This window comes from Physeter macrocephalus, chromosome 21 (assembly GCF_002837175.3).
Source record: "Physeter macrocephalus isolate SW-GA chromosome 21, ASM283717v5, whole genome shotgun sequence".
Lineage (NCBI taxonomy): Eukaryota > Metazoa > Chordata > Mammalia > Artiodactyla > Physeteridae > Physeter > Physeter macrocephalus.
In genome coordinates, this window is record NC_041234.1 from 119,491,931 (window position 1) to 119,518,139 (window position 26,209).

At 36.1% G+C, this 26,209-nt stretch overlaps 1 protein-coding gene and 1 non-coding gene across 2 annotated transcripts in view; both read right to left on the bottom strand.

Annotated features, from left to right (window-relative positions):
• The window catches only part of GABRA3 (gamma-aminobutyric acid type A receptor subunit alpha3), a 268,649-nt gene that overhangs the window by 59,395 nt on the left and 183,045 nt on the right, over positions 1–26,209 (bottom strand). Inside the window, exon 6 of the mRNA XM_024116769.3 lies at positions 13,474–13,556. Coding sequence (XP_023972537.1) covers positions 13,474–13,556 — 83 coding nt within the window. The remainder of the gene's footprint in view (positions 1–13,473; positions 13,557–26,209) is intronic.
• On the bottom strand, positions 26,003–26,105 carry LOC112062416 (U6 spliceosomal RNA). Its single transcript, XR_002890708.1, has one exon. It is a non-coding gene; the product is annotated as a U6 spliceosomal RNA (small nuclear RNA).

Below are 26,209 nucleotides of genomic sequence, written 5' to 3' on the forward strand. Positions count from 1 at the left end.
GTATTGTTCATCTCTGTTTGTTTGTTCTTTAATTCTTCTAGGTCTTTGTTCAACATTTCTTGCATCTTCTCGATCTTTTCCTCCATTCTTTTTCCGAGCTCCTGGATCATCCTCACTATCATTATTCTGAATTCTTTTTCGGGAAGGTTGCCTATCTCCACTTCATTTAGTTGTTTTTCTGGTGTTTTATCTTGTTCCTTCACCTGGTACGTAGCCCTCTGCCTTTTCACCTTGTCTATCTTTCTGTGAATGTGGTTTTTGTTCCAAAGGCTACAGGATTGTAGTTCTTCTTTTTTCTGTATATGTCTTCTTATCTTTGCCATTCAAGTGGTTGTAACTCCCTATGGTTAAAGGACAAAGCAGTGTTCTGCCCAATATACCCAAGAGTTTGACAATGGAAATTAGAACAGGTCTGTTCTGGGAAGCGGTAGGTGATGGAAGATATTATCCACCCCCAAGAGAGAAAAGGAATTTCTTGCTGAATCTCTTAACTTAAACTGAGTACCTTGAACATACAATCCTGAATATTAGCACTAAAAATCCTAGCATGTTCTAGTACAGATGTGACAATAAATTTTGCAGCTACCAGTACCTTAGAAACTTCACTGGGCCCAGAGTGGCAACTTGTTTTATGCAAAAAGCAATGGTTTCATTTCTTTGACAATAATTAAAAGGAGGTAAAAATATTTTCTTCTCATTTGTTGGAGGTCAAATCAGGAAAGGTAAAAACTACTAAAGGAAGAGAAGGAAGAGGGAGAAATATATTCAAAAAAACAAATTGAAAACTACTTGATTGTCTGCTCACAGCCTGACCCCATGTTTGTTAAAAAGGTTAATAAGGCACAGTGAGCACCACCAGTATGCCCACAATCTATTGATGGAGACAGATATTGCACAATAGTTATAGCACAAGCCTAAACATGAGATGTATGCACACTAATGAAACAAAAGCAAGTGTTAAGTGAAACCAGAAGGAGGCTCTATTGATTCTGCTTAGAGTCTAGTGTTAGAGAAGGATTCATAAACTGGGTGATACTCAGAAGATGAGGTCACATTTAGTAGGTATAGAAGGACTTCCCTAGCCAAAGAACAACACAGAAAAGGCAAAAATCCATATGAGAGCATGGAGTGTTAAGGGAATTAATGGTATCCCCAGACTTACAGGCTAAAAGGAAGCTGAGGTTATATTATAAAATATCTTATTTGTCCACACCAAGAAATAAGGGTTTTATGGCCTTAAATGACACATTAGACCAGTTGGACTTAATAGATATTTAAAGGACATTCTGTCCAAAAACATCCGAATATACATTCTTTTCTGTGCACATGGAAGTTCTCCAGGATAGATCACATTCTGGCCACAAAGCAAGTCTCAATAAATTTAAGAAGATAGATATTATATCAAGCATCTTTTCTGACCACAAAATATGAAACTAGAAATCAATTATAGGAAGAAAAATGAAGAAAACACAACACGTAGATGCTAAACATCATGCTACTAAAAAACCAATGGGCTAACGAAAAAAATCAGAGAGGAAATCAGAAAATACCTTGAAACAAATGAAATGAAAGCACAACATTCAAAAAGCTATGGGATGCAGCAAATGCAGTTCTAATAGGGAAGTTTATGGTAATACAAGCCTATGTCAGGAAACAAGAAAAATCTCAAATAAACAACCTAACCTACCATCTAAAGGAATTAGAAAAAGAAGAACAAAGAAAGTCCAGAGTCAGCAGAAGGAAGGAAATTATAAAGATCAGGGGGGAAAAAATGAGGTAGAGATAAAAAAATAACAACCCACAACAATAGAAAAGATCAATGAAACCAAGAGCTGGGTTTTTGAAAAGATAAATAAAATTGACAAGACTTTAAGCCATGCTCATTAAGAAAAAAAAGAGAGGATGCAAATAAACAAAATAAGAAATGAAAGAGGAGAAATTACAATGAATATTACAGAGATACAAAAAATCATAAGAGAATACTATGAATATATGCCAACAAATTGGACAACCTAGAAGAAATGGATAAATTCCTAGAAACATACACTCTTCCACAACAGAAGTCAGAAAGAACTAGGTGATCTGAACAGACTGATCACTAGTAGTGAAATTGAATTAGTAATAAAAAAACTCCCCAAAAACAAAAATCCAGGACTAGACAGCTTCACAGAAGAATTCTACTAAGTATACAAAGAAGAATTAATACCTATCCTTCTCAAACTATTCCAGAACATTGAAGAGGAGGGAACATCTGCCATTTCATTCTATGAGGCCACTATTACCATGATACCCAACCAAAGACAATACAAGAAAAGAAAATTACAGGCCAATATCTCTGATGAATATAGATGCACAAATCCTCAACAAAATACTAGCAAACCAAATCCAACAATATATAAAAAGCATTATATACCATGATCAAGTGGAAATTATTCTAGTATGCAATAATGGTTCAATATCCACAAATCAATCAGCATGGTATACCACATGATCATCTCAATAGATGCAGAAAAAGCATTTTACAAAATTCAAAGTCCATTTATAATAAAAACTCTCCAGAAAGTGGGCATAGAGGGAACATATCTCAAAATAATAAAGGCGATCTATGACAAACCCACAGCTAACATTGTGTTTTCAATGGTGAAAAGCTGAAAGCTTTTCCTCTAAACTCAGGAACAAGACAAGGATGACCACTCTTGCCATTTCTGTTTAACATAGTATTGGAAGTCCTAGCCACAGCAATCAAACAAGAAAAAAAAGGTGTCCATATTAGAAGGAAAGAGGTAAAACAGTCACTCTTTGCAGACACTATACATAGAAAATGCTAAAGTCTCCACCAAAAAACTATTAGAACTAATAAATTAATTCAGTAAAATTGTAGGATTCAAGATTAATATACAGAAATCTGTTGCTGTTCTATACACTAATAATAAACTATCAGAAAAAGGAAACAAGAAAATGATCCCATTTACAATTGTATTAGAAAGAATAAAATAAGAAGGAATAAATTTAACCAAGGAAGCAAAGGACCTATATTCTGAAAACTGTAAGTCATTGATGAAGGAAATGGAAGATGATACAAACAAATGGAAAGATATCCCATGTTTACAGATTGGAAGAATTAAAATAGTTAAATTGTTTAATATTGTTAAAATGTCCATACTACGCAAAGCAATCCACAGATTTAATACAATCCCTATCAAAATATCTATGACATTTTTCACAGAACAAGCACAAATAATCCTAAAATTTGTATGGGAGCACAAAAGACCCCAAAGAGCCAAAGCAATCTTGAGAATAAAGAACAAAGCTGGAAGTTATGATCCCTGACTTCAGACTGTATTACAAAGCTACAGTAATCAAAACAGTATGATACTGGCACAAAAACAGAAATATAGATCAATAGAACAGGATAGAAGGTCCAGAAATAAAGCCACGTACTTACAGCCAATTAAACTATGACAAAGGAGGCAAGAATATACAATGGAGAAAAGACAGCCTCTTCAATAAATGTTGCTGGGAAAACAGCTACCTACATGTCAAAGAATGAAATTCAAACACTCCCTCATACCATATACAAAAATAAACTCAAAATGGATTAAAGACCTAAATGTAAGACCGGAAACCATAAAATTCCTAGAAGAAAACATAGGCAGAGCACTCTTTGACATAAGTGTTAGCAGTATATTTTTGGATTGTCCCTTTAAGCAAAGGAAACAAAAGGATAAGTAAACAAATGGGACCTAACTAAACTTAAAAGCTTTTGTGCAGCAAAGGAAACCATCAACAAAACAAAAAGACAACCTACTGAATGGGAGAAAATATTTGCAAATGATACGTCCCATAAGGGGTTAATATCCAAAATATATAAACAGTTCATATAACTCAATATCAAAAACAACCCAAAAAACTTGATTAAAAAAGAGGGAGAAGACCTGAATAGACATTTTCCCAAAGACATACAGATGGTCAACAGTCACATGAAAAGATGCTCAATATTCCTAACCATCATGGAAATGCAAGTCAAAACCACAATGAGATATCACCTCACATGTGTTATAATGGCTGTCATCAAAAAGACCACAAATAACAAACTTGGCAAGGATATGGAGAAAAGGGAAACCTAGTACACTAGTACAATGTTAGTGGGAATGTAAGTTGGTGCAGCCACTATGGAAAACAGTATGGAGGTTCCTCAAAAAACTAAAAATAGAACTACCATATGATCCAGAAATTCTACTCCTGGGTGTACATATGCAGAGAATGAAAATATTAATTTGCAAAGATTATCTGCACCCCAAGGTTCAAAGCAGCATTATTTGCAATAGCCAAGATATGGAAGCAAGTTAAGTGTCCATCAACAGATGAATGGATAAAGACAATATATTGTGTGTGTTTGTGTGTGTGTGGGGGGGGTAAAATGGGATGTTAGTCAACCATAAAAAAGAATGAAATTTTGATATTTGCAACAGCAACATGGATGGACTTGAAGGGTATTACGCTCAGTGAAATAAGTCAGACAAGGAAAGACACATACTGTATGTTATCACTTATATACAGAATCTAACAATTGCAACAAACTAATGAATATAAGAAAACAGAAACAGACTCCCAGATATACAGAACAAACTGGTTCTTACCAGTGGGAAGAGGACTTGGGGAAGGGCAAGATAGGGGTAGGGGATAAAGAGACACAAACTATACTATGTATAAAATAAGTAAAATACAGGGATATACTGTACAGCACAGGGAATATAGCCAATAATTTATAATAACTTTAAATGAAGTATAATACATTAAAATATTGAATCACTATGTTGTACACCGGAAGCTAATATAATATTTTAAATTAACTATACTTAAATTTTTAAAAATGAAATAAGGGTTTTAGTCCATAGGCTATAAGTTCTTGTGGACATGCCTGAAATAGAGAGATGATATGGCCAGATGTATAATTTGGAAAGATTGCTCAACCTGCAGTATGGATGCCTGGTTAGAAAGAGTGAAACTAAAGCCAAGACAGTAGTTAAAAGGCCATCACAACGTTTGGTGTGAATGACATTTAGGACACAATATAGAGTATTAGACAGTGGGATGAATTAATTGGAATAGGGAGGAGATCTCAGGGGCAGAATATAACTGGTGGCTTTTCATGATGGTTAAGAAAGAAAAGGAGGAAGTCTAAGGAAGGATTCTAGATGACACAGAGTTTGTAACTTTTGCAAGTACTTGGCTAATGATGGAATTCATTCACCCACTGGGGAAGAGAACTCTTCCCCTTTAGGCCTTCTCCTTCTTCTCTCCTTCCTCCCTGACCTTTGGGTTCCTGTAAGCCCTCAAATTCCCTCACATAGAGTCCTAAGCCTTCTCCTCAGTTTCATTTTTTTTTCACGGAGGAGCAGGGGTAGAGTGGCTTGGGAAATGGATACTGCAGAAAGAATATCTATCAGACAATCAGAACTACAGAATTCCCAGAATGGCCCCCTCAACATATATTGTATTGGCTATGATGGCACTAACATCTCTTTGCCTTTAGTTGCTTTGCCAAATGCCTCCTTCTGTTACTCAAGCCTTGGTATGTGCCAGCCCCAGGAATATGGGAAGTAAACATCAATCCTGCCATGATAACACCAATGAGAAGGCATTCCCTTTGAACTCATACTGTCAAAGAATGATTGCTAGCTTGCTTGATTGATTAAGTCAGTCACTCATTCAACAAATACTCAGACATTATATTAGATAGTTAATGTACAGAGATCATAAGACATTTGAAGTCCCATCCTTTCATCGAGCTTATAGTCTAGTGGAAAAAGACAGAAAATATATAAGTAGTTAAAGATAATATCATACAGTGATAAGTGCTATAAAAAAATAAAACAGTTTATGAGGTGGGGAGGGGGTTCATTAGATACAGTGATCACAGAAAACCCCTTTGAGGGGGTGGCTTTTAAGCAGGAAACTGGAAAATAAGCAAAAGCTAGAGCTTGCTGGAGAATATTTCAGGCCACAAACAAACAAACAACCACAAAAAACAGAAAGTGCAAAGTCTTCTAAATGGGAAACATCTTGCAGTGTTGCAGTGTTCTAGGAACTTGCAGAAGGCTGATGGAAAGGGGAAAGAGATATGAGATGAGGTTGAAGAGATAAACAACAACCCGAATACAGGATCTAAACCAAGGCAGGGAACACAAAAGAAGGTTTTAGAGAAAAAAAAATAATCAGTTTGGTTTGGGCATATTCAGTAAAAGTACAAGAGTTCTGATGAACATAACTACAGCCTAAGGCTGGCATACATATAAAACCAAATGGAAACAAACACTGTATACGTTTATAACTAATTCAAATACTTAGTCAGGATTTTAAATTATCCAAAGTTACAGGGTAAGTTATAGGCACTAGTTACTGGCAAAACAGGACAAATTTGGATTTCTGGCATGAAGTATATGTGTTTATGCATTTATTGAAATGATCAAGTGGTTTTTGTCCTTTATTCTATTGATATGGTGTATTACATTGATTGATTTTTGGATGTTAAGCCAACTTTATATTCCTGGGATATATCCCACTTAAAGATAGTGGATAATCCATTAATAAGTTTTTAAAATTTGGTTTGCTACTATTTTGTTGAAGATCTTTGTGTTTATATTCGTAAAGAATATTTGTCTTTTCTTTTCTTTTCTTGTGATCTTTGGTTTTGGTAGCATAGTGATACTGACCTGACTGAATGTCACCTCCTCTTCTGTATTTTACAAGACTTTTTAAAGACTTAGTAGTCATTCTTCTTTAACTGTCCGGTAAAATTCAATGGTGAAACCATCTGGACCTGGGTTTTTCCTTATGGGAAGTTATAAAATTACTAATTAAGTCTCTTGTTATAGGTCCAATAAAAATTTCTATTTTCTTTCCTCAGTCAGTTTCAGTAGTTTGTGTGTTACTAGTAATTTTTCCATTTCATCTAGGCTATATAATTTGTTGACCTATAATTTGCAGCTCACAGTTTTCCTGTATAATCCTATTTATTTCTGTAAGGTCAGTAGTGATGTCCCCTCTTTCATGATTTTAGTAATATGATTATTCTCTTGTTGTGTGTGTGTGTGTGTGTGTGTGTTTTGTGTTCCCCACACCCCTTGGTCAGTCTAGCTGAAGGTTCATCAGTTTTACTGATCTTTTCAAAGAACCAACTTTTAGATTATTTGATTTTCTTTAATGTTTTTCTATTTTCTGTTTTATTTAATTTCACTCTAATATTTATTATTTTCTTCCTTCTGCTTCTTTTAGGTTTAGTTTGCTCTTCTCTCTCTCGTTTCTTAAGGTGGAAGGTCAAGTTCTTCTTTTTAATACAGGCTTTACAGTTATAAATTTCCCTCTGAACACTGCTTTAGGCTGTTTTTACATTGTGCATAATTTTCACTAATTTCAAAATATTTTCTAATTTCCCTTGTGACTTCTTCTTTGAGCCATTGTTTATTTAGCAGTGTGTTATTTAATTTCAACATATTTGTGAATTTCCCAAATTCCCTTCTGTTATGGATTTCTAATTTCATTCAATTGAGGTTAGATAACACACTTTGTATGGTTCTAATACTTTTAAACTGACTGCATCTTGTTTTATGGCCTAACATATAGTCTACCACAGAAAATGTTCCATGTGCACTTGAGAATAATGTGTGTTCTGATATTGTTTGGTAGAGTGTAATATAAATGTTTACTAGATCTAGTTGGTTTGTAGTGTGTTCAAGTCTTCTATTTCTATGTTGATGTTCTGTCTGGTTGTTCTATTGGAAGTGGAATATTAAAACATTCAGTTTTTATTGTTGAATTGTCTATTTCTCCTTTCAATTCTTGTCAGTTTTGCTCCATGTATTTTGGGGTGCTATGATTAGGTGCATATATCTTTATAATTGTTATATCTTCCTGATGGATTGACCATTTTGTCATTATAAAATCTTCCAGGCTTCTACAGAGTGGGGGTAAAGAGGATGGGAACAGAGTTCTCTGGCCTTACTGAGAATCAGCCATTTTTCTTGACTAACACTCCTCAGATTGTTGTGAGCCTTTGGTTAGAGTTTGGAGAGAAACTTTATTTTGCCAATTTTTGAAAATGTTCTTGTTGCTTTTATGGAAGAGTGGATTTTCAGAAGTTCTCACTTCACCATTCCAGAATTGCTTCCTTATTAGAGATTTTAAGGTTAACTTTAACTGCCCACTTAAGAATTTAAACCACTCTCTCCTTCTTAATGTACTTTATTTGGTTTCCTGGACAATATGTTCCCTTTAGTTTCCTCATGCTTCACCTATCCTATCCTTCACATTTACTGAGTTATTCTCTTCTCTTTAGCCTCTAAATGTTGTAGATGACTTCTCCAGCCTTATGGCTTTAAATATCATCTATATGGATGAAACCTGAATTAAATCTCCAGTCCAGATATCTTTTCTGAACACCAGACTTACATTCCATATAATCAGCACCCAGAAGCACTAGTTGTGTCCCTTATCAAGCATGAACCCCATCAGGTGTAACCATTATCCTGACTATTGTTTCTATGTGTAAATTCCTTCCTGGCATTTGTTGGGAAATTTATATTTTTTTTTCTGAATTTCAAATACTGAGAAAAATAGTTGAGAAATCAGCAAATGGAAAAATTATAATTATTATATTATATATTATATTATATTATTATATTATAATTATTATTATAATTATTATAATTCTACGATAAGAATTAAAGCTTAACAATAGACACAGAAACATTACTGGCTTAAAGAAATCTACTAATGTCAAGTGAAAAGCAAGAACAGGAAATGCTGGCACACTGAGTCAAAAGTATTGAAATTCGAAATATCAGCACAGGAGTACATGTTGATCAGATCAGTTGATTTTGCTTATTATAAGTGTATCTTTGTAGCCCTGTATGCTGCTAATAGCAAGTCATTCTTGCAAATTATATATTAAGTCTATATGCATAGTATACAATATACAAACCCTGTGAGTGTCCTCTCAAGATATAACAAGTTTGAGAAGCAAAATAAACCCTTAAACTGGCAATTTTGACATTTGATTTTGTATAGTTCTGTTACCTTGCTAAGAGATCCAAATGTTTTAATTCAAATACTACCCAATAAGATTTGCTGGTGTTTTCCAGTGTTTGAGTATCTTCTATAGTAATGTTACTGGCATTTGCTAATACTTCTAAACTTGTTATTTCTTATTTTTAAAAGTTGTATATCCATAATAATGAGCAAAGAGCATGAAAGTCTGAAGTGTTTTATGAATAACATTTAATTTATGAAATTCTTGGGAATTCCAACTCTTATTCCTGATTTCCATAATTTAATATGATAGAAATTTGGAAATACTACCAATAGCAATGACGGATGAACTATTAAAGACTTCTAACACCATAGATTAGTTTTGCTTATTTTTATGTATGACATAAATGGAATCATGCACTATATACATGGATGTGTCTGGCTTTCACTCAGCATTAAACCTGTGACCTCATCCAGATTGAGTTGTTGAGTATAATATGCTTGTCATTCTTGTATAGTATTCCATTGTATGAATATGTCACAGATATTTTTATTGAAGTATAGTTGATTTACAATGTTGTGTTAATTTCTTTGTCACAGATTTTTAATCCATTTTGATGGACATTAGGGTAGTATCAAGTCTACTAAAATTAGCTCTGCTATGAACATTCATTATATGCCTTTGGTAGACATAAGTACTGATTTATGTTTGGAAATATACTCAGGACTAGAGATGCTAGGCTATATGATACATGTATGTCCAGCACTAGTAGATACCACCAAACAACTTCCCAAAACCTTTGTACAAATTTACATTCCTATCAGAAATGCACTTTAGTTATTCTAGTGGGTGTGGAGTAATATTCTCTGGACTGTAATTTGCATTTCCCTGCTGACTAATGTAATTGATCACTTTATGTGGGTGATTGGAAAACCCTGTTTTATAAGGTGACTGTTCAACACTTTGGCCTTTTTTTTCCTATTGAGGTTTCTGACTACTACTTATAGACTTGTAGGGGATATCAGTAATTATGGATTTGAGTAATTTGTCATGTACATGCAATGCAAATATTTTCTCCCACTCTATGGCTTGCCTTTTCACCATTATCTTTTGATAAAGAGAATTTCTTAATTTTTAACATATTCCATGTCATCCTCTTTTAGCTTTGTGGTTAGTGCTATTCTATGTCCTGTTTAAGTAATTTATATCTCTTCTAATATCATAAAGATATTCTCTTATGTCTTCTTCTAGAAGCTTTATTGTTTTACCTTTCACCTTTTCACATTTAGATTTGTAATCCATCTGGAATTTATTTTTGTGTATGAGAGAGATAAAGCCCCCCCCACCTCTGTGTGTGTGTGTGTGTGTGTGTGTGTGTGTGTGTGTGTGTACTTTCTGCTATGCCCCATTAGTCTATTTTTCTGTCTTTGCAACAATAATACATATTGCTTTAAAGTATACCAAAGCTTTAACACTTTAAAATAGGTCTTCTTATCTGGTATTGGATTTGATTTGATTGTAAACTCTGATTGTAAACTCTCCAGCTTTGTCTTTTTCAAGATTGTCTTAGCTATTTTTGGCACTTTTATATTTCTATTTAAACTTTAGAATCAGTGTTGTTTTCTTTGTATTTATCCTGCTTGGTGTTTACCAATTTCTTGAATCTTTGGATAACTTTCATCAATTTTAAGAATGAGTGGCCTTTAGCCACTTAATGATTGCTTTTGCTCATTTCTCTTCCTGTTTTTCTTCTACAAAATTACACATGACAATATATTTTACTGTGTCCCATGTATTTATTTACTCTTTTCTATATTTTTGTCTCTCTGTACTTCAGTTTTGCCATTTTCTATTTAACTATTTTTAAGATCTCTAATCCTGTCTTCTACTTATTAAATCCACCCTTTGAATTCTGAATTTTTGATATTGTACTTTTCCATAACTAATTTCTAATTTATTCTCCTTTATAGATTCCAATTTTCTGTTGAAATTCCCTATCTTTTATCTCTTTTATTCATCTTTTCCCTTTTTCTTGAACATATTAACCATAGTTTTTAAAAGTCCTTACCACAATCTGATATCTGAATCACCTGTAGGTCTGTTTTCATATTCTGGTTTTGGTTTTGGATCTTGGTTTTAGATCATATGATCCTGCTTATTGGTATGCCTAGTGATTTTTTATTGAATTCCAGACATTATGTAATAAAAATATAGAGTTTTCAGATGATGTTGGACTTCCACCAGAGAGACTTCATTCTTTCCTTTGTTAGGCAGATAGTGTGGCATAATTATCACCTTAATCCCATAAGGCACTGAGCTGTGTTATGGTTTTCGTTAAACTTAGTCTGCCTCTAATATTCTCTTATATTTGGGACATAGCTTCTCTAGGGTTTTAAATGGATAGCCTAGCATGTCCTCTTTTTTATAGCATTGGGAGACTGTAGGAAAGCCAGCTCTACTTTTCAAAGGTTTTCATATTAGTTATTATACTTTGTGCAAATTCAAAATTCAACAATTGTATTGAGAGGGGTATCAGTCAAGAGACTGAGATCTCTTAGATCTCTACTTTTATCACTTTAGCATTGTGTGACCATCAGAATTATTACTTTTTTTTTAATATCATCCAGCAGCAGCCCTATGCCCAGGGCCAAACTTGAATTCCAAGTTGCAATCCATGGCCAGAATTGGCAAGTACCACCAAGAATGAAGAAGCTACAGGTCACAGATTCATCTGGGAGAGGTTCTACCCTTTCTCCAGAATTTTAGTCTCTTCAATCCTTATTGCTCAACAGTTCTGGGTCTCCTAATTGTTCATGAAGGGAGCATTGTTTATCCACAAACAACTCTATCCTACCCAGAGTGGAAGTAATACTCATCTAACTTGATAATAAATCCATTAGGACAGAAATCTACAAGTCACCCTTGAGTTCTCTCTTTTTCTAATATTCCACATCTAATTCATTGGAGGATCCTCTGGGATTGTCCTTCACAATATATCCAGAATCAAATTACTTCTTACCACTTATGCCACTATCACTCTTACCTGAGCCATTATCATCTCTCATCTGAAATACTGCAATAACCTCTTAACTGGACTCCTTGCTTCTATCTTCCTCATACTTATATTTTTAATAGAGTATCCATAATGATTCTTTAAAAACCATAAATCAGATAACATAATTATTTTATTCAAAATATTCCAATCACTCCCCATTTTCCCTCAGAATAAAATGCAAAACCTTTTAATGTTCTTCAAGAATTAGATGACCTGATCCCCTCTTTGATCTCATATCTGATATACTTTTCTGACTCCCTGGCTGTTCCCTCTAACTAGAGTATTATTTCCTCAAATATCTGCCTTGTTAAACCTTTTACCTCCTCAAAATTTCTGCCCAAATATCACTTTTTCAAAGAGGCCTATGCTGATTACTCTATTTTAAGTTTCAATGGCAGTGCTCATCTTCCACCTAGACATGACTGACCCCACCTTATTCTGTAGTACTTTTATGTCTTCTCATGGTGCTTCTCATTTTACAACATACTTTATACTTTACTTTTTCATCTAGTGTTTGTTTTCTCTTTTGCCATCACTCTGTCCTCTACAGTGTAAGTTCCATACAGGCAGGTCTTTGTTTTATTCATGGATACATTCCAAGCTCCTAGAACAGAGCCTGGCCCATGGGAGACAATCTGTAAACATCTGACAATGATTGAAAAAAATATGTCACACACAATTATTTGGGTCTTTTCAAACGCACTTTCTACTTCAAAATACAGAGATAAATCTAATTTAGAGATGATCAACACAGACCTTGATATATTGCTCTGATGACTCCCAAATGAAACTTACTCTGAAATTCTTAGTCAGAAACTCAATCTAATTCTATTCAATTTTGATTTTTCTAATTCATTTGAAAATAGGCTATGTATCTATTCATTTCTCTGCCAGATTTACAGCTACTGGCAAAGGCAGTACTCTCTAAAAATGAGGAAATTTCTAGAGTCTCTTCCCGTTTACCATTTACTGTAGGGAATTAGATAGAACTACAGTATATGAGGATGCAGGTAGAATAGGCATTTCAAAAATACAAACACATTCTGTTTGAGGGATCTTGCCTTTAGGAAGCTGCTATTGTACTTTATATTAGTTCTATCTTGGTTTATCTTCTGGATAATTTAGGAAACAGATGTTAATGTTTCAATCTAATGAAAGACAAATTAGTCTAAAATGGTGAAATAAGGTTTCCTGTCTAGAAGGAAAACTGTTAAAGGTTAAATCTCCTCCTGATCAGTTTGTACTACTCCACCCCACTCCCCTTCCTCACTCACATACCAGCCTGAATTAAAGGTCTCAGCTTTTGAAACTACTAAGGGACAGAATAGAAAATATTCTGTTTCTTTTGGAAAAAGATCAGGCAAACAGAAAGTGAGAAAATACATACAGCTGCCAAACTTCAGTGGGCAGGCATGCACATCCATAGGAAAATCTTCCAAATGCATGGGACACTCGGCATGAATTGTTAACCTAAAAGGAAGAACAACAGAACATGAAATTAAGCTAAAATCAATGGTATTAAACATGGAGCTGAGTTCTCGTTCACCAGCAATGGAGTGCTGCTAAGAATAATGGGATTTTATTTGTTTAGGTTCACTGAGATCCAAGACTTTATGAACACAAGGGATGGATTAAATGAACTAGATAGTCTCTCAAAGTAGCACTCAATATTAGATTTTTAGATCAGATATAAATCCCACCTTACCAACTTTAGGAAAACAAATATCATTTGTCTACCCTAACTGAGCTCCCTTAGCTACTTCACCACCAAAGAAGTCTGGAAACACCAGGTACTGACTCATTCACTCCTGATAGCAGTTTAATTATTTCTGAAATAATTATCCTCAGCAGGCTATCATGTGAGTTAAACAATTTAGAGACTGCACTGGAGAGGAGAGATGTATAGAAAGAATATCTTTCTTTTTATATTTATTTATTTGGTTGCACCGGATCTTAGTTGCAGTAGGTGGGATCCTTAGTTGCAGTTCATGGGCTCCTTAGTTGTGGCATGTGAACTCTTAGTTGCAGTATGCATGTGGGATCTAGTTGCCTGACCAGGGATCGAACCTGGGCCCCCTGCATTGGGAGCGTGGAGTCTTAACTACTGCACCACCAGGGAAGTCCCTAGAAAGAATATCTTTAACCTGATAATAAACAAGCACAAAAGATGGCTCTGCTGCTTACAGCAACTGCTATAGCTTTGTTTAAGAAGATGGTTCTTTGAGAATACATACACACACTTGTACATGTACACACACACACACACACACAGTAGCTGGCCAGAAAAAAATTACAAAGTTTATGGAGGACATCAAAAACCTCAGAGGTCAAGTCTGAAGAGCTCATGTTCTCTTAATAGGGACAGCATGTTGGACAGACTGTTCATGGATCCTTCAGTGGAAATCTGGATAGGGTACAACTTGCCATGCCCACATACTCATTCTTCTGCATTAGTCTGTCTAAAAAATCGATTCCAAAGTTTCCCCTCTGTTTTCCTGCAGATATTTTTGAGCCTCAACTTTCTTTGGTCTAGAAAGTAGCCTGCTATGTGTAAATGGGACTCACACAGCAAAAATTCAGAATTATTTGACACCAAACTCTGATGAGTTATTTCTAGCTAACCTGTATGCCTCCTGGTTATATTGGATTCAATCTCTGCTATCCTCTTGGAGCTTTAGGTGGCCAACTGGCAAGAATCTCCAATCCTGGCTAATTCTTAAACATGATAAATGTGTGACACCTCATAAATGATCAGAGTAGCAGTAGTAGATATTGCTCAAAGCAGGCTGACTAAGGCAAACATGCTCAGGTGTTTATTAGCAAGAACCCTAGGCTGGAAGGCAGAAACCAAGTGTGTGCCCTTCAGCAAATATTTACCCATATCTTATTTTTCATTTCCTTATCTAAATAGTAACAGGTTAGAAGTAGATGGCAAGTGTCCTTGCAGCTCTAACTAATCCCTTGGATATTTATAAAAATTCCCATGTGTCTTGGACAAAAGCTCCATTCCCAAGTCAGCCTGCAATACCCTACCAATCTACCCTTTATTCTTAAGGCATAAATAGGGGGTTTCATGACTCAAAGAATCTGATATAAGAGAAATGTCTTTCACTGAGAAGCTTGCTCCTGTTGGATAATTAAAAGATTTCATGAGGGTTTAATAAAGAAAATTGTGTTCCTTCTCTCCACTTATATTAGTATTTCCAAGATACTGCGTCTTATGAGTAATGCCAAGGGGAAATTACTTTATGTCTACCCAGCTGTCTGAGGGACATGGCAAATAAAACCACAACAAATAGATAATCAAAGCAAGATGCAAAAGGTATTTATTTCTGCTTAGGAGCAGAACTGATTTATAATAACTTTCCTATCTTCCTTCCCAACCACTTCTTGCCCATCCCACCTAAGCATAGAGCAGTGATGAGAAAGCAGATGTTGGTTGGGGTGGGATACTTCACAAGCCAAATTATGCTATGCTCTTTTCCTTGGTTCTTAAATGCATCCTAATGCTCTCTGAACAACTGCATCATACTGTCTTCCCTTCTTGCCTTCCCTCCTCCTTGTTACAACTTTCAAGACCCTTCAAGCTTTTTCTGCAGCAGAAAGCATCCTGACTACACTCAGGCTAATAGACTCATCACCACAATCTATGCCATAAACAGATCCATCCCCTTCAAAACTTTCCTTCCACCCTATTTTATTGTTATTAAATTATTATGATTTTTGTGACAAAAACACTTAACATAAAATCTGCCCACTTAGTAAGTTTTAAGTATTCAACACAGTGTTTTTAATTGGCTGGAACAGACATTACTCCAAAGAAGACATACAAATGGCCACAGGTACGAAAATGTGCTCAACATCACTACTTATCAGGGAAATGCAGATCAAAACCATAATGAGGTATCACCTCACATCTGTCAGAATGGCTATTATCAAAAAAATAAGAGATAACAAGTGTTGGCGAGGATATGGAGAAAAGGGAACCCTAGTGCACTCTTGGTGAGAATATAAATTGGTGCAGCTCCTTTGGAAAATAGCATGGAGGCTCCTCAAAAATTAAAAATAGAACTACCATAGGATCCAGTAATCCTACTTCTGAGTATATATATCCAAAGGAATTGAAATTAGGACCTCAAAGAGATGTCTGCACTCCCATGTTTATTGCAAAATTATTCACAATAGCAAAGACATGTAAGCAAACTAAGTGTCCATCAACAGATGAATGGATAATAACATGTATATACATACAATGTAATATTATCCAGCCTTAAAAAAGAAGGAAATCCTACCATTTGCAACAACATTGATGAACTTGGAGGACATTATGCTAAGTGCAATAAGCCAGACAAAGACAAATACTGTAGGATTTCACTTATATGTGGAATCTAAAATAGTAAAACTCATAAAGCAGAGAATAGAATGGTGGTTTCCAGGAACTGGAGTGAAAGTGGAGGTATTAGTGAAAGGGTAATAAGTTTCAGTTATACAAGATGAATGAGTCTTAGAGATCTACTGTACAGCAAGTAGTCTTCAGTTGGCTTTTCAAAGAAGGTCCAAGACCCCTCAAAATGTGATAATCAGATCATAGGACCTCAGTCCCAGCCAGGGTTTAACCTGTTTCAATTCCTATGCAAAGACCAGAAGTAAAAGGCAATATAGGAAATCCCCTTCTTTGGGGATGAAAGACACAGATGGGAATACAGATGGGAAGGAGGTACTTTTTAGCCCTTCATGCATGCACACACATACCCACACCCTCCTCAGGTATTGCCCTCATTTCACTGTTCACTATGTTTTGTAGCACCCTCGCTCCCTTGTCACCCAACCCTTTGCTTCTCAACAGCTGTTTTTTATTTCACCACAGTAATAAGTTAAAGTTTTATTACTTCCATAGCACCCTAACTTGTATCTCTACTTTTACCCTTTCCCCTTATAGTATTGGGTTGGCCAAAAAGTTCGTTCGGGTTTTTCCATAACATCTTACAAAAAACCTGAACAAACTTTTTGGCCAGCCCAATATATTCTCTACACAATAGCCGTCTAGTATTTCCTCATCTTATACAGAGTAAAAGCCAAAGTCCTTGCTATGGCTTACAGGGTCTTACATGATCTTATCTTCTGTTCCTCTCTGGCTTATCTTCTACTATGCCCTCCCTTGCTCACTCTGTTCCAGTCACTCTGGCTTCCTTGTTGCTCTTTCAACATGCCAGTCTCTCTTACATCATAGCCTTTGCACTTGGTATGCTTTCATACCTCTTTTAAGTCTTTGCTTAACTATCTTGTTTTTTTCTTATTATCTTGTAAATGAGGCCTACCCCGACCTCCATTCAGTTTACTATCCATACTATGGTTAGTAAACTTTACCATGCTCTTTCTTTTCCCATAGTACCTAACTTATAACATGCCATGTAATTAATTTTTTCTATTTATAATCATTTTTTTCTCCTTACTGTAAAGCTATGGATTTTTGTCTTGGATCTTCTTTGATGTGTGCCAGGAGCATAGCACAGTACCTAGCACATTGTAGGTGTTCAATACATATCTACTGAATCTATTAACTAATGAATGATTTTTCTTTCCTAAAAGCATGTATTTCTGTGGGGACCTTGCAGAGGTGAGGTATAGATCGGGCAATATAGGGTTCAGGTATTCTGAGGGTTCCAGGCAAATAGCATCTTTCTTTTTTTTTGATTTTTTTTAATAGAACTTTATTGGAGTATAATTGCTTCAGAATACCATGTTAGTTTCTGTTGCACAATAAAGTGATCAGCCATGCATACAAATGTCCCCATATCCCCTTCCTCTCGAGCCTCCCTCCCATCCTCCCTATCCCACCCCTCTAGGTCATCGCAAAGCACCAACAGGCAAATAGCATCTTAATATGATTCCTTAATAGCACAATATCTCAACCTATACTTAGTGGTCATCTAGCCTCTTTCCTAGAATTTCAGAACTGAAAGACCCTTATAGAAAGTATCCAGTTTTATCCCATCATATATTTGACATATGATAAAGCAGAAGGGAAGAACATTTCTCAAATAACCCAACAAGTCTGGGATAGAGCTGACTAAAAGTTTTCTAATTGTTTCACTCAACAAATAATTTTTGATCATGTACTATATGCCGGGTATTATTCTAAGCAATATAAGTACATCAGCAAACATACCAAGGTTGTTACCATCTTGAAGCTTACATTTGAGTAGAGGGAATACAAAGAAGAAACAAGTAAAATAAGTAAACTATATAATGTGTTAAAAGGCAATATGTCTCAGGAAAAAAAATAAGATGGGAGTAGAAACTATTGACAAGGCATTGCAATTTTCAATAGCGTGTTCAGGGAATACCTCACTGAGTATGTGACATTTAAGCAATGAACTTGAAGGTAATGAGAGTGAGCCTTATGGACACCTAGAGAAAGAATATTCAAAGTAGAGGGAGCAGAAAATGCAAAGTCTCTGAGGTAGAAATGTGACCAATGTGTTCCAAAAATAGCAACTATGCCACTGTGGCTGTAGTGGAGAGACCAAGGGGGAAGATTAATAGAAGATGAGTTCAAAGAAGAAACTAGTGGTTAAGAGTGGGGAGAGAGAAGGGGAAGGGGAAGGGAAAAGATAGGGGTTGCAGATTAAGAGGTACAATGCACTATGTTAAAATAAATAAGCTACAAGAATATATTGTAGAACACAGGGAATATAGTCAATATTTTATAATAACTATAAGTGGAGTATAACTTTTAAAAATTGTGACTCACTTGCATACCTGAAACCTATATAATATTGTACATCAGTTATACCTCAATTAAAAAAAAAACACTCTTCAGGAGTGGTTGAGGTGTCAGGCAGGCTATTTCTATTATCATGGAGTAAAGGGGAGGATCTGACATTAATGTTTAAATAGAAAAGATAGTAAAATCATTAATAGCCATTATTAGTAGAGAATGAGTCACTTGAAATATATCACCACCAAACACCCAAGCCAAGCAGTATATTAGTCACAAGAATCCCAGTTTTCTGCAAATGGCATTACTTTGTTCTTTTTTATGGCCGAGTATTCCATTGTATATATGTACCACGTCTTCTTTTTTTATTAATTTTTATTGGGATATAGTTGCTTTACTATGTTGTATTAGCTTCTGCTGTACAGCAAAGTGAATCCACTATACGTATACATATATCCACTCTTCTTTTGCATTTCCTTCCCATTTAGGTCACCACAGAGCATTGAGTAGAGTTTCCTGTGCTATACAGTAGGTTCTCATTAGTTATCTATTTTACACATGGTAGTGTATATACGTCAATCCCAATCTCCCAATTGATCCCACCCCACCTCCCCATCATGGTGTCCGTATGTTTGTTCTCTACGTCTGTGTCTCTATTTCTGCTTTGCAAATAAGTTCATCTGCGTGATTTTTCTAGATTCCATATATAGCGATATTATACAATATTTGTTTTTCTCTTTATGACTTACTTCACTCTGTACAACAGTCTCTAGGTCCATCCATGTCCTACTAATGGCACAAGTTCATTACTTTTTATTCCATTGTATATATGTACCACATCTTCTTTATCCATTCCTCTGTTGATGGACATTTAGGTTGCTTCCATGTCCTAGCTATTGTAAATAGTGCTGCAATGAACATTGCGGTGCATGTGTCTTTTTGAATTATGTTTTTTTCTGGGTATATGCCCAGGGGTGGGATTGCTGGGTCATACGGTAGCTCTATTTTTAGTTTTTTAAGGAACCTCCAGACTGTTCTCCACAGTGGCTGCACCAATTTACATTCCCACCAACGGTGTAGGAGGGTTCCCTTCACAGAACCATGGATGGACCTAGAGATTGTCATACTGAGTGCCAGAGACTCAGAATGCCAGAGACAAATATCATATGATACTGCTTATATGTGGAATCTAAAAAAAAAAGTGTACAAATGAACTTATTTACAAAACAGAAGTAGAATCACGAATGTAGAAAACAAACTTATGGTCATCAAGGGATAAGGCAGGGGGATAAATGGGGAGATTGGGATTGACATATACACACTACTATATATAAAATAGAAAACTAATAATAAGAACCTGCTGTATAGCTCAGGGAACTCTACTCAATACTCTGTAATGGACTATATGGGAAAAGAATCATAAAAAAAAGAGTGGAAATATGTATATGTATAACTGATTCACTTTGCTGTACACCTGAAACTAACAAAACATTGTAAATCAAGTATACTCCAATAAAACCTAAAAATAAAGAATCAAAGTTTTCTGCAAGTTTCCCATTAAATCCTCAAGCTATAGGCAAAAGGCTTCAGTACACTGGAAGCCCTTGGGCTTCCTAATTGGAATACCAGAGCTTCACTACTGCATTTAGCCCTTATATGAATCACATCTAGGTTTTAACAATTACCTCAGATGTGTTGCGCCATCCTCATTTTCTGATATTCACACTTTTCCCCCTCTCTCCAGCCATCTGCCGATACTTGTGATTTTGCCAAACAAAGCTCTCATGCTTTTGTGCCTTTCTACAAATTGCTGGGTTCTTTTTTGTCCTGCCAGGAATGCCCTTTACTCTTTATATGTGGAACAAATTCCAATCAAGTCCCTGCTCAAATATTACCTCTTCTGTGATAACTTTGTATGTGCCCTATAGGCATAGTGAGTTTGTACAAGTAGCTTAGTGCGTAACACTGTTGAAATAACTTTCTAGGCTCAAGATGGAGCCACTCCTGCCTGGGGTGCCACATCAAAAAACAAAAAGTTAGATGACTTTCATGTCCCTATAAATGCTCTACTTGACGGAAACACAGTATATCCAGTCTGTTTATGTGTCTGTCTTCTGCACATAAGTGTGAGAAACTTGAGAGAAGGGTCTCTACATATTCTAATCTGATGCATAGTATGGTGATTGGCACGTTGCATATAGTCAGTAAATGCTTCTTGATTTAATAAATATTTCTGCAAGATAGGCAGAGCAGGTATTTTCAGCCCCGTTTCCCAGAAGAAGAAACTGAGGTCCAGAAAACAGAAATGCCTTGTCCATGGTTACGCTGCTGATCAGGGCCAGAGTTAGGACTCACCCTTAGAGCTCCTAATTCCTAAAGTTCATTTCACTATAACGTACATACTCTGTCTAGGGGTAGTGAAACTGAGCAGGACCCTGTGGGGCCCTCCCAGGTACAAATCCCCTGTTTCTCCATTGGGGAATTTGGGTTTTTTGAGCATGATCTACCTCTTCTCCTTGCACGGCCCTGCAATAAAGCTTTCTCTGCTCCAAACCCCAATGTTTCCATTTGTTTGGCCTCACTGGGCATTGGACACACTAACTTGCATTCGAAAACAGTAGCATCTAAAATACTTGGGTTCTTTGGAACCAGAGGGACCCTTCTGATGATCTGTAAATCCCGCTTGTGTTAGAATGATCTTTTTAACAGTCTCAATCTGCCTGAGGTTCAGCTTCTTGCCTTTGAGAATAAAGGCAATTCTTGTTATTTCAAGGCCCTGATTTCCTCTTACAGTTGGCAAAAATGAAACAAATGTGAGAAGACCTCTTGGGAATACATTTTTCCTTCCCTCCCTTAAATGCTAGTTCCCATGTGATGCTTTCCCACATCTGGGCCCATGTCTCCAAGCTGTAATGAGACCTATAATTTTTAGCTTATAGCACTTCATTGTTGGCTTTTTGTGAAACTTCCATTATGCCTTATAGTACAGTAAATTATGTGTCCTATCTTTCCTGCTAAGATGTGAATTCTTGGAGGGTAGGGGTTAATATCACCACACAGAGTCCACAGCATAATTTGTGATTAACTGAGTCTTGTAATATTACTTGCTTCTCACCTCATTGTAAGCTTTCTCAGAGTCCAACGTGAGCCACTCTATCTCTTCTATGCTCTTCTGTTCATCAGAGTGAAACGCACTAAGTGTGGTTCTGTGAGTCAGTTGCTAGCTTAATGAATAAGGAACTACAGGTGGAATCCCCTAGAGCAAAAGCCATTACAAAAAAGAACTGTGTGAAACAAAGCTATCAATGCTTGGTTGATTTGATTACATTAAGTCCTATACAACGAACAATGTGACCCAAATGCCTTCCCTGGTTCCTGGCCATTTCAGAGGCAGTCTTTGTAATGAAGACTCAAATGCAAGCTATTTGCATCTAAAGCAAGAGGAGAGGAGCTTTATTATTAACATTTCCATGTGTATTGGTGGGGAAAGTTCAGGCATCATGCACAATTTATCTTTCAAATAATTTGTCTTTGGAACATCCCAAGTACATGAGCAAAACTGACCCAATCAGACAAAGGATAAAGGAAGGCATGCAGGTCTGAATATGACAATAAGTCTCTCTTAATTGGTCAAAAAATACCACTTTCTTCTTGATGATGCAAACATGGAGAAATGAGTGCTTACTTTGTTTAATTTTTACCTAAACATAGGACATTATTAGTGTGTGGCCTAATATATAGAGGACACTTTGTGCAATGTATTTAATTTTATAAAATCCCATTGTGTCAAAGTTCTGGGGGACAGACCTGCATTTTCAGCTGCAGCTTGTCACGTCCACCTCAAACTCATTATGCTTAAAACTGATATCCCCTACATTCCCTTGTTAGAGGAAGTAGTGGGATGTAGTAGGGAAAAACAGTTTGCTTTAACATAAGAGTGACTTGAGATTCTGTACCAGCTCTGCCAGTTATTAATGGTGTGACTGTTGTTCTATTGAAACTTCAGTTTAGTAATTATAAAAATGGGGATATTAACACAAAAACCTCCACAGAGTGGACATGTGGCAGGACATATGTCAAGCAATTCACATGGCTTATCACATTTACTCCAAGTGTGGACAAAGAATGTTGCCTGTCATTCCAATAAATAAGGAATGTTGCCAGACACCAAGCCATCAGCCACTGCAGCCACCGCCCCACCCCCGTCCTGTCCGTGGGTCCTGAGGGGAATTCAGGATGCAGAAAAACAGGCCCTAGATACTTAAGATGCATATCAAAGGAATAATTTCAATAAGCCCAGTCTCTTGCACCTTCTCATATACAGAAAAGCACTAAAATCATTAACTTGAGATGTCTGGTTTTTGTGATTAGCTGTAATCTTTTTGATGTTCAACTGCATGATTTTTTGAAAGCAAAAACTGCTATATATCCTGGCTCCTCACCTCTTTGGAATAGTTCCTCAGAACAATCTGAGAGGTTATTTCCGGGCTATAGTCCTCAGTGATGTCTTCAAATAAAACGTAACTCACAACTTTTCAGTCATGCGTTTTTTCGTCAACATTATGAGGCAGGTAGTGTTAGGGTTCACCCCATTTTACAGAGGAAGGACCAGGAGTAGTCTTACTGCAGAATCTACCTTCTTAATCTGTCATGTTTGAACTGTCATACATTTTTGGGTTCAGCAACTTGTGTTAACACAAATGATCTGATCATGTTGCTCACTTTTTTAAAAAAATCAATAATGCTTCCCTGTAACTACTGGATAAATACATTCTGTATCACTTCCAGACTATTATCACTCATCGGTCACACAGAAATTTTTCCACTACCCCTCTTTCTTTATCACTGCCATTTTCCAAATGCTTATTTACTCCTCTACATTCAATGGGGATGTTAACATTTAGATGATCATTTTTCCCAACCCTTAGTACTTCCATTACCCCAGGGGACTTCTTTACTTACAGGAAGTACTCATACAACCCCCCACCAATCATCATCCTTACTCCCACCAATTTCCAATCAGGCACAAAATACCATCAATGCTACCTTTTGAAAATATAGTATAACCATATACTTAAAAACCTTATTTAGTGGAAAAAGGAGTAGCTTGAACTCAGACAGATCTGCATTTGCTTAATAACTGTGTCATCTTGGGCAAATCATTTTTAGTTTTTAAGCTTTACTTTCTGGATCAGCTAAATAGGGATAATAATACCTATATTAAATAGTTTTGTTAAGATTAGAGCTGTTTTACATAAAGTGTCTGTCACATAGTAGGTGTTAAATACATAGTAGTTGTTATTAATATTATTATTAGAATTTATAGCTCATGTAACTGGGCACCTTACCTTCATCTTGCCTTCCTCCAATCTACCTTCCATACTGTTCCCAGAGTGATCTATCTAAAATGTAAAACTGTTTGTATCATCCTTTTGGAAGAAACTCTTCAATGGATCTCTATCATTTTTATGCCAGCATAGCTCATAAGCACCCTTCTTTACCCCAGGCCACTTACCGGCACTTTACTTTGTGGTCCTGAAACCAAGCAGGACCCTGTGGGATCCTCCTGGGTACAAAAGCCCCTCCCTGTCCCCTGTTTCTTGTTTGTAGGAAAAAGGCTTCAGCCTCCCAGACCTTCCCTGATTTCCAAAGGGCAGATTCAAACAGTTTCTATTTAGGAAAGTAAGGGAATGCAGAAATAAAGGATGAGCAGTCAAGAAACAATAGTGCAGCCATGGGGCAGGGTCCTGGTTCTTCCTCAAGGCATATACGTAACAGTATCTTTGAGTTCTGCAGGAACTAAGGCCCCCACCCAGGTGGAGGATGTCAACTTCAGGCTAAGCACAAGATTCTTAGAGCACTGCCCTGTTACCTCACCACCAACTAATTAGAAAAAAGTCACACATCCCACAACTATCACCCCAAATTTTGCCTATAAAAACTTCTCCCCCAAAACCATCGGAATGTGGGGACTTGGGTTTTTTGAGCATGAGCCACCTGTTCTCCTTGCTTGGTCCTGCAGCAAACATTTCTCTGCACAAAATTCCAATGGTTTGGTTTGTTTGGCCTCACTGTGTGTTGGGCACACAAACTTGCATTAGGTGACAGTTCAGTCACAATGAACTTTTTTTTTAGTTTCTTTATTGTATCATCACTACCCCCTCTGCTCATTCTTCTGGCCTTCGTATCTGCACTCTCTCTCTCTGGCACATTTCTTCCCTATCTTTTATTATAATTTACTTCTACACATCTTTTAAGTCGCAGTTTAAAAGTTATTTCCTCTGGAATTCATTGTAGATATTCCACATAGACTCACTTCATTGTCCCTGGTAGATGCTCATATAGCATATGCTCATATAGCATATTTCATTCTGTGCTTCCCTGATCATAGCACATATTCTACATTTTCATCATGGCTAATTGTTTTCCCCAATAGAATGTAGTTATATGATAGCAGACACCACATCTATTGTTGCCTACCACTTTATCCCTAGTGCCCAGAATACTCTTTGGGTCTGATTAAGCCCTCAAGAAATATTTTTGGAAGAATTAACAAATAAAAGTTCTAACAAGAGACATGAATTTTCTGATGCATGATGTCAATTCATAAATACCTGCATTTGTGTATGCTATTTTCCCTGCCTGGAATACCCTCCTGTACCTCACCCTGTCCCTCATCTGTTTAATAGTTGCCTATATTTCCTTTAAAATTCAAGATACAGTATAAGTATTATCTCCTTTTCACAACTTTCCTTGGTGTCTCCACATGATTTTAGATGCTTTTTACCCTGTAATTGCATCACATTTTGCACCTGCCTCTATTTAAGGACTTTTATATTATTGTGCAGCTATCTGTGCATATGTTTTCCTTAACTACTAGACAGTAAAGTCACTAAGAGCATGAGCTGTGTCTTATTTATCTCTGTAGTTCAGCATATATCCCAAAGCCCTAAATAGCACTCATACATATGTTGAATGAATGATTCCAATGAATGAGATAAAATCTAGCTAAATTCAATAAGTACTTCTCCCTCCTATTCAAATAATCACTGGAACTTTTTTTATTGTATTATATATTATGCAACATTTATATATAATAAGTATAAAGAACACAACAATGAACGTATTTCCCCATATCTTCATTAATAAATAAGATGTCATTAATAGAAATAAAGTTCCCTATATCCACGTCTGAACAAATGGAAAATACCTCATAAATGTGTATATCATCTTGACCTGTACTCTGTTCATCTTTTCTGTATTGTTTCAATTTTACTATGTGTGTTGCTGAAGCAAACAGCAGGTAATGAGCTTTGGCCTGCATTTTTTTTTTTTTTTTTTTTTTTTTTTTTTTTGTGGTACGCGGGCCTCCCTCTGCTGCGGCCTCTCTCGTTGCGGAGCA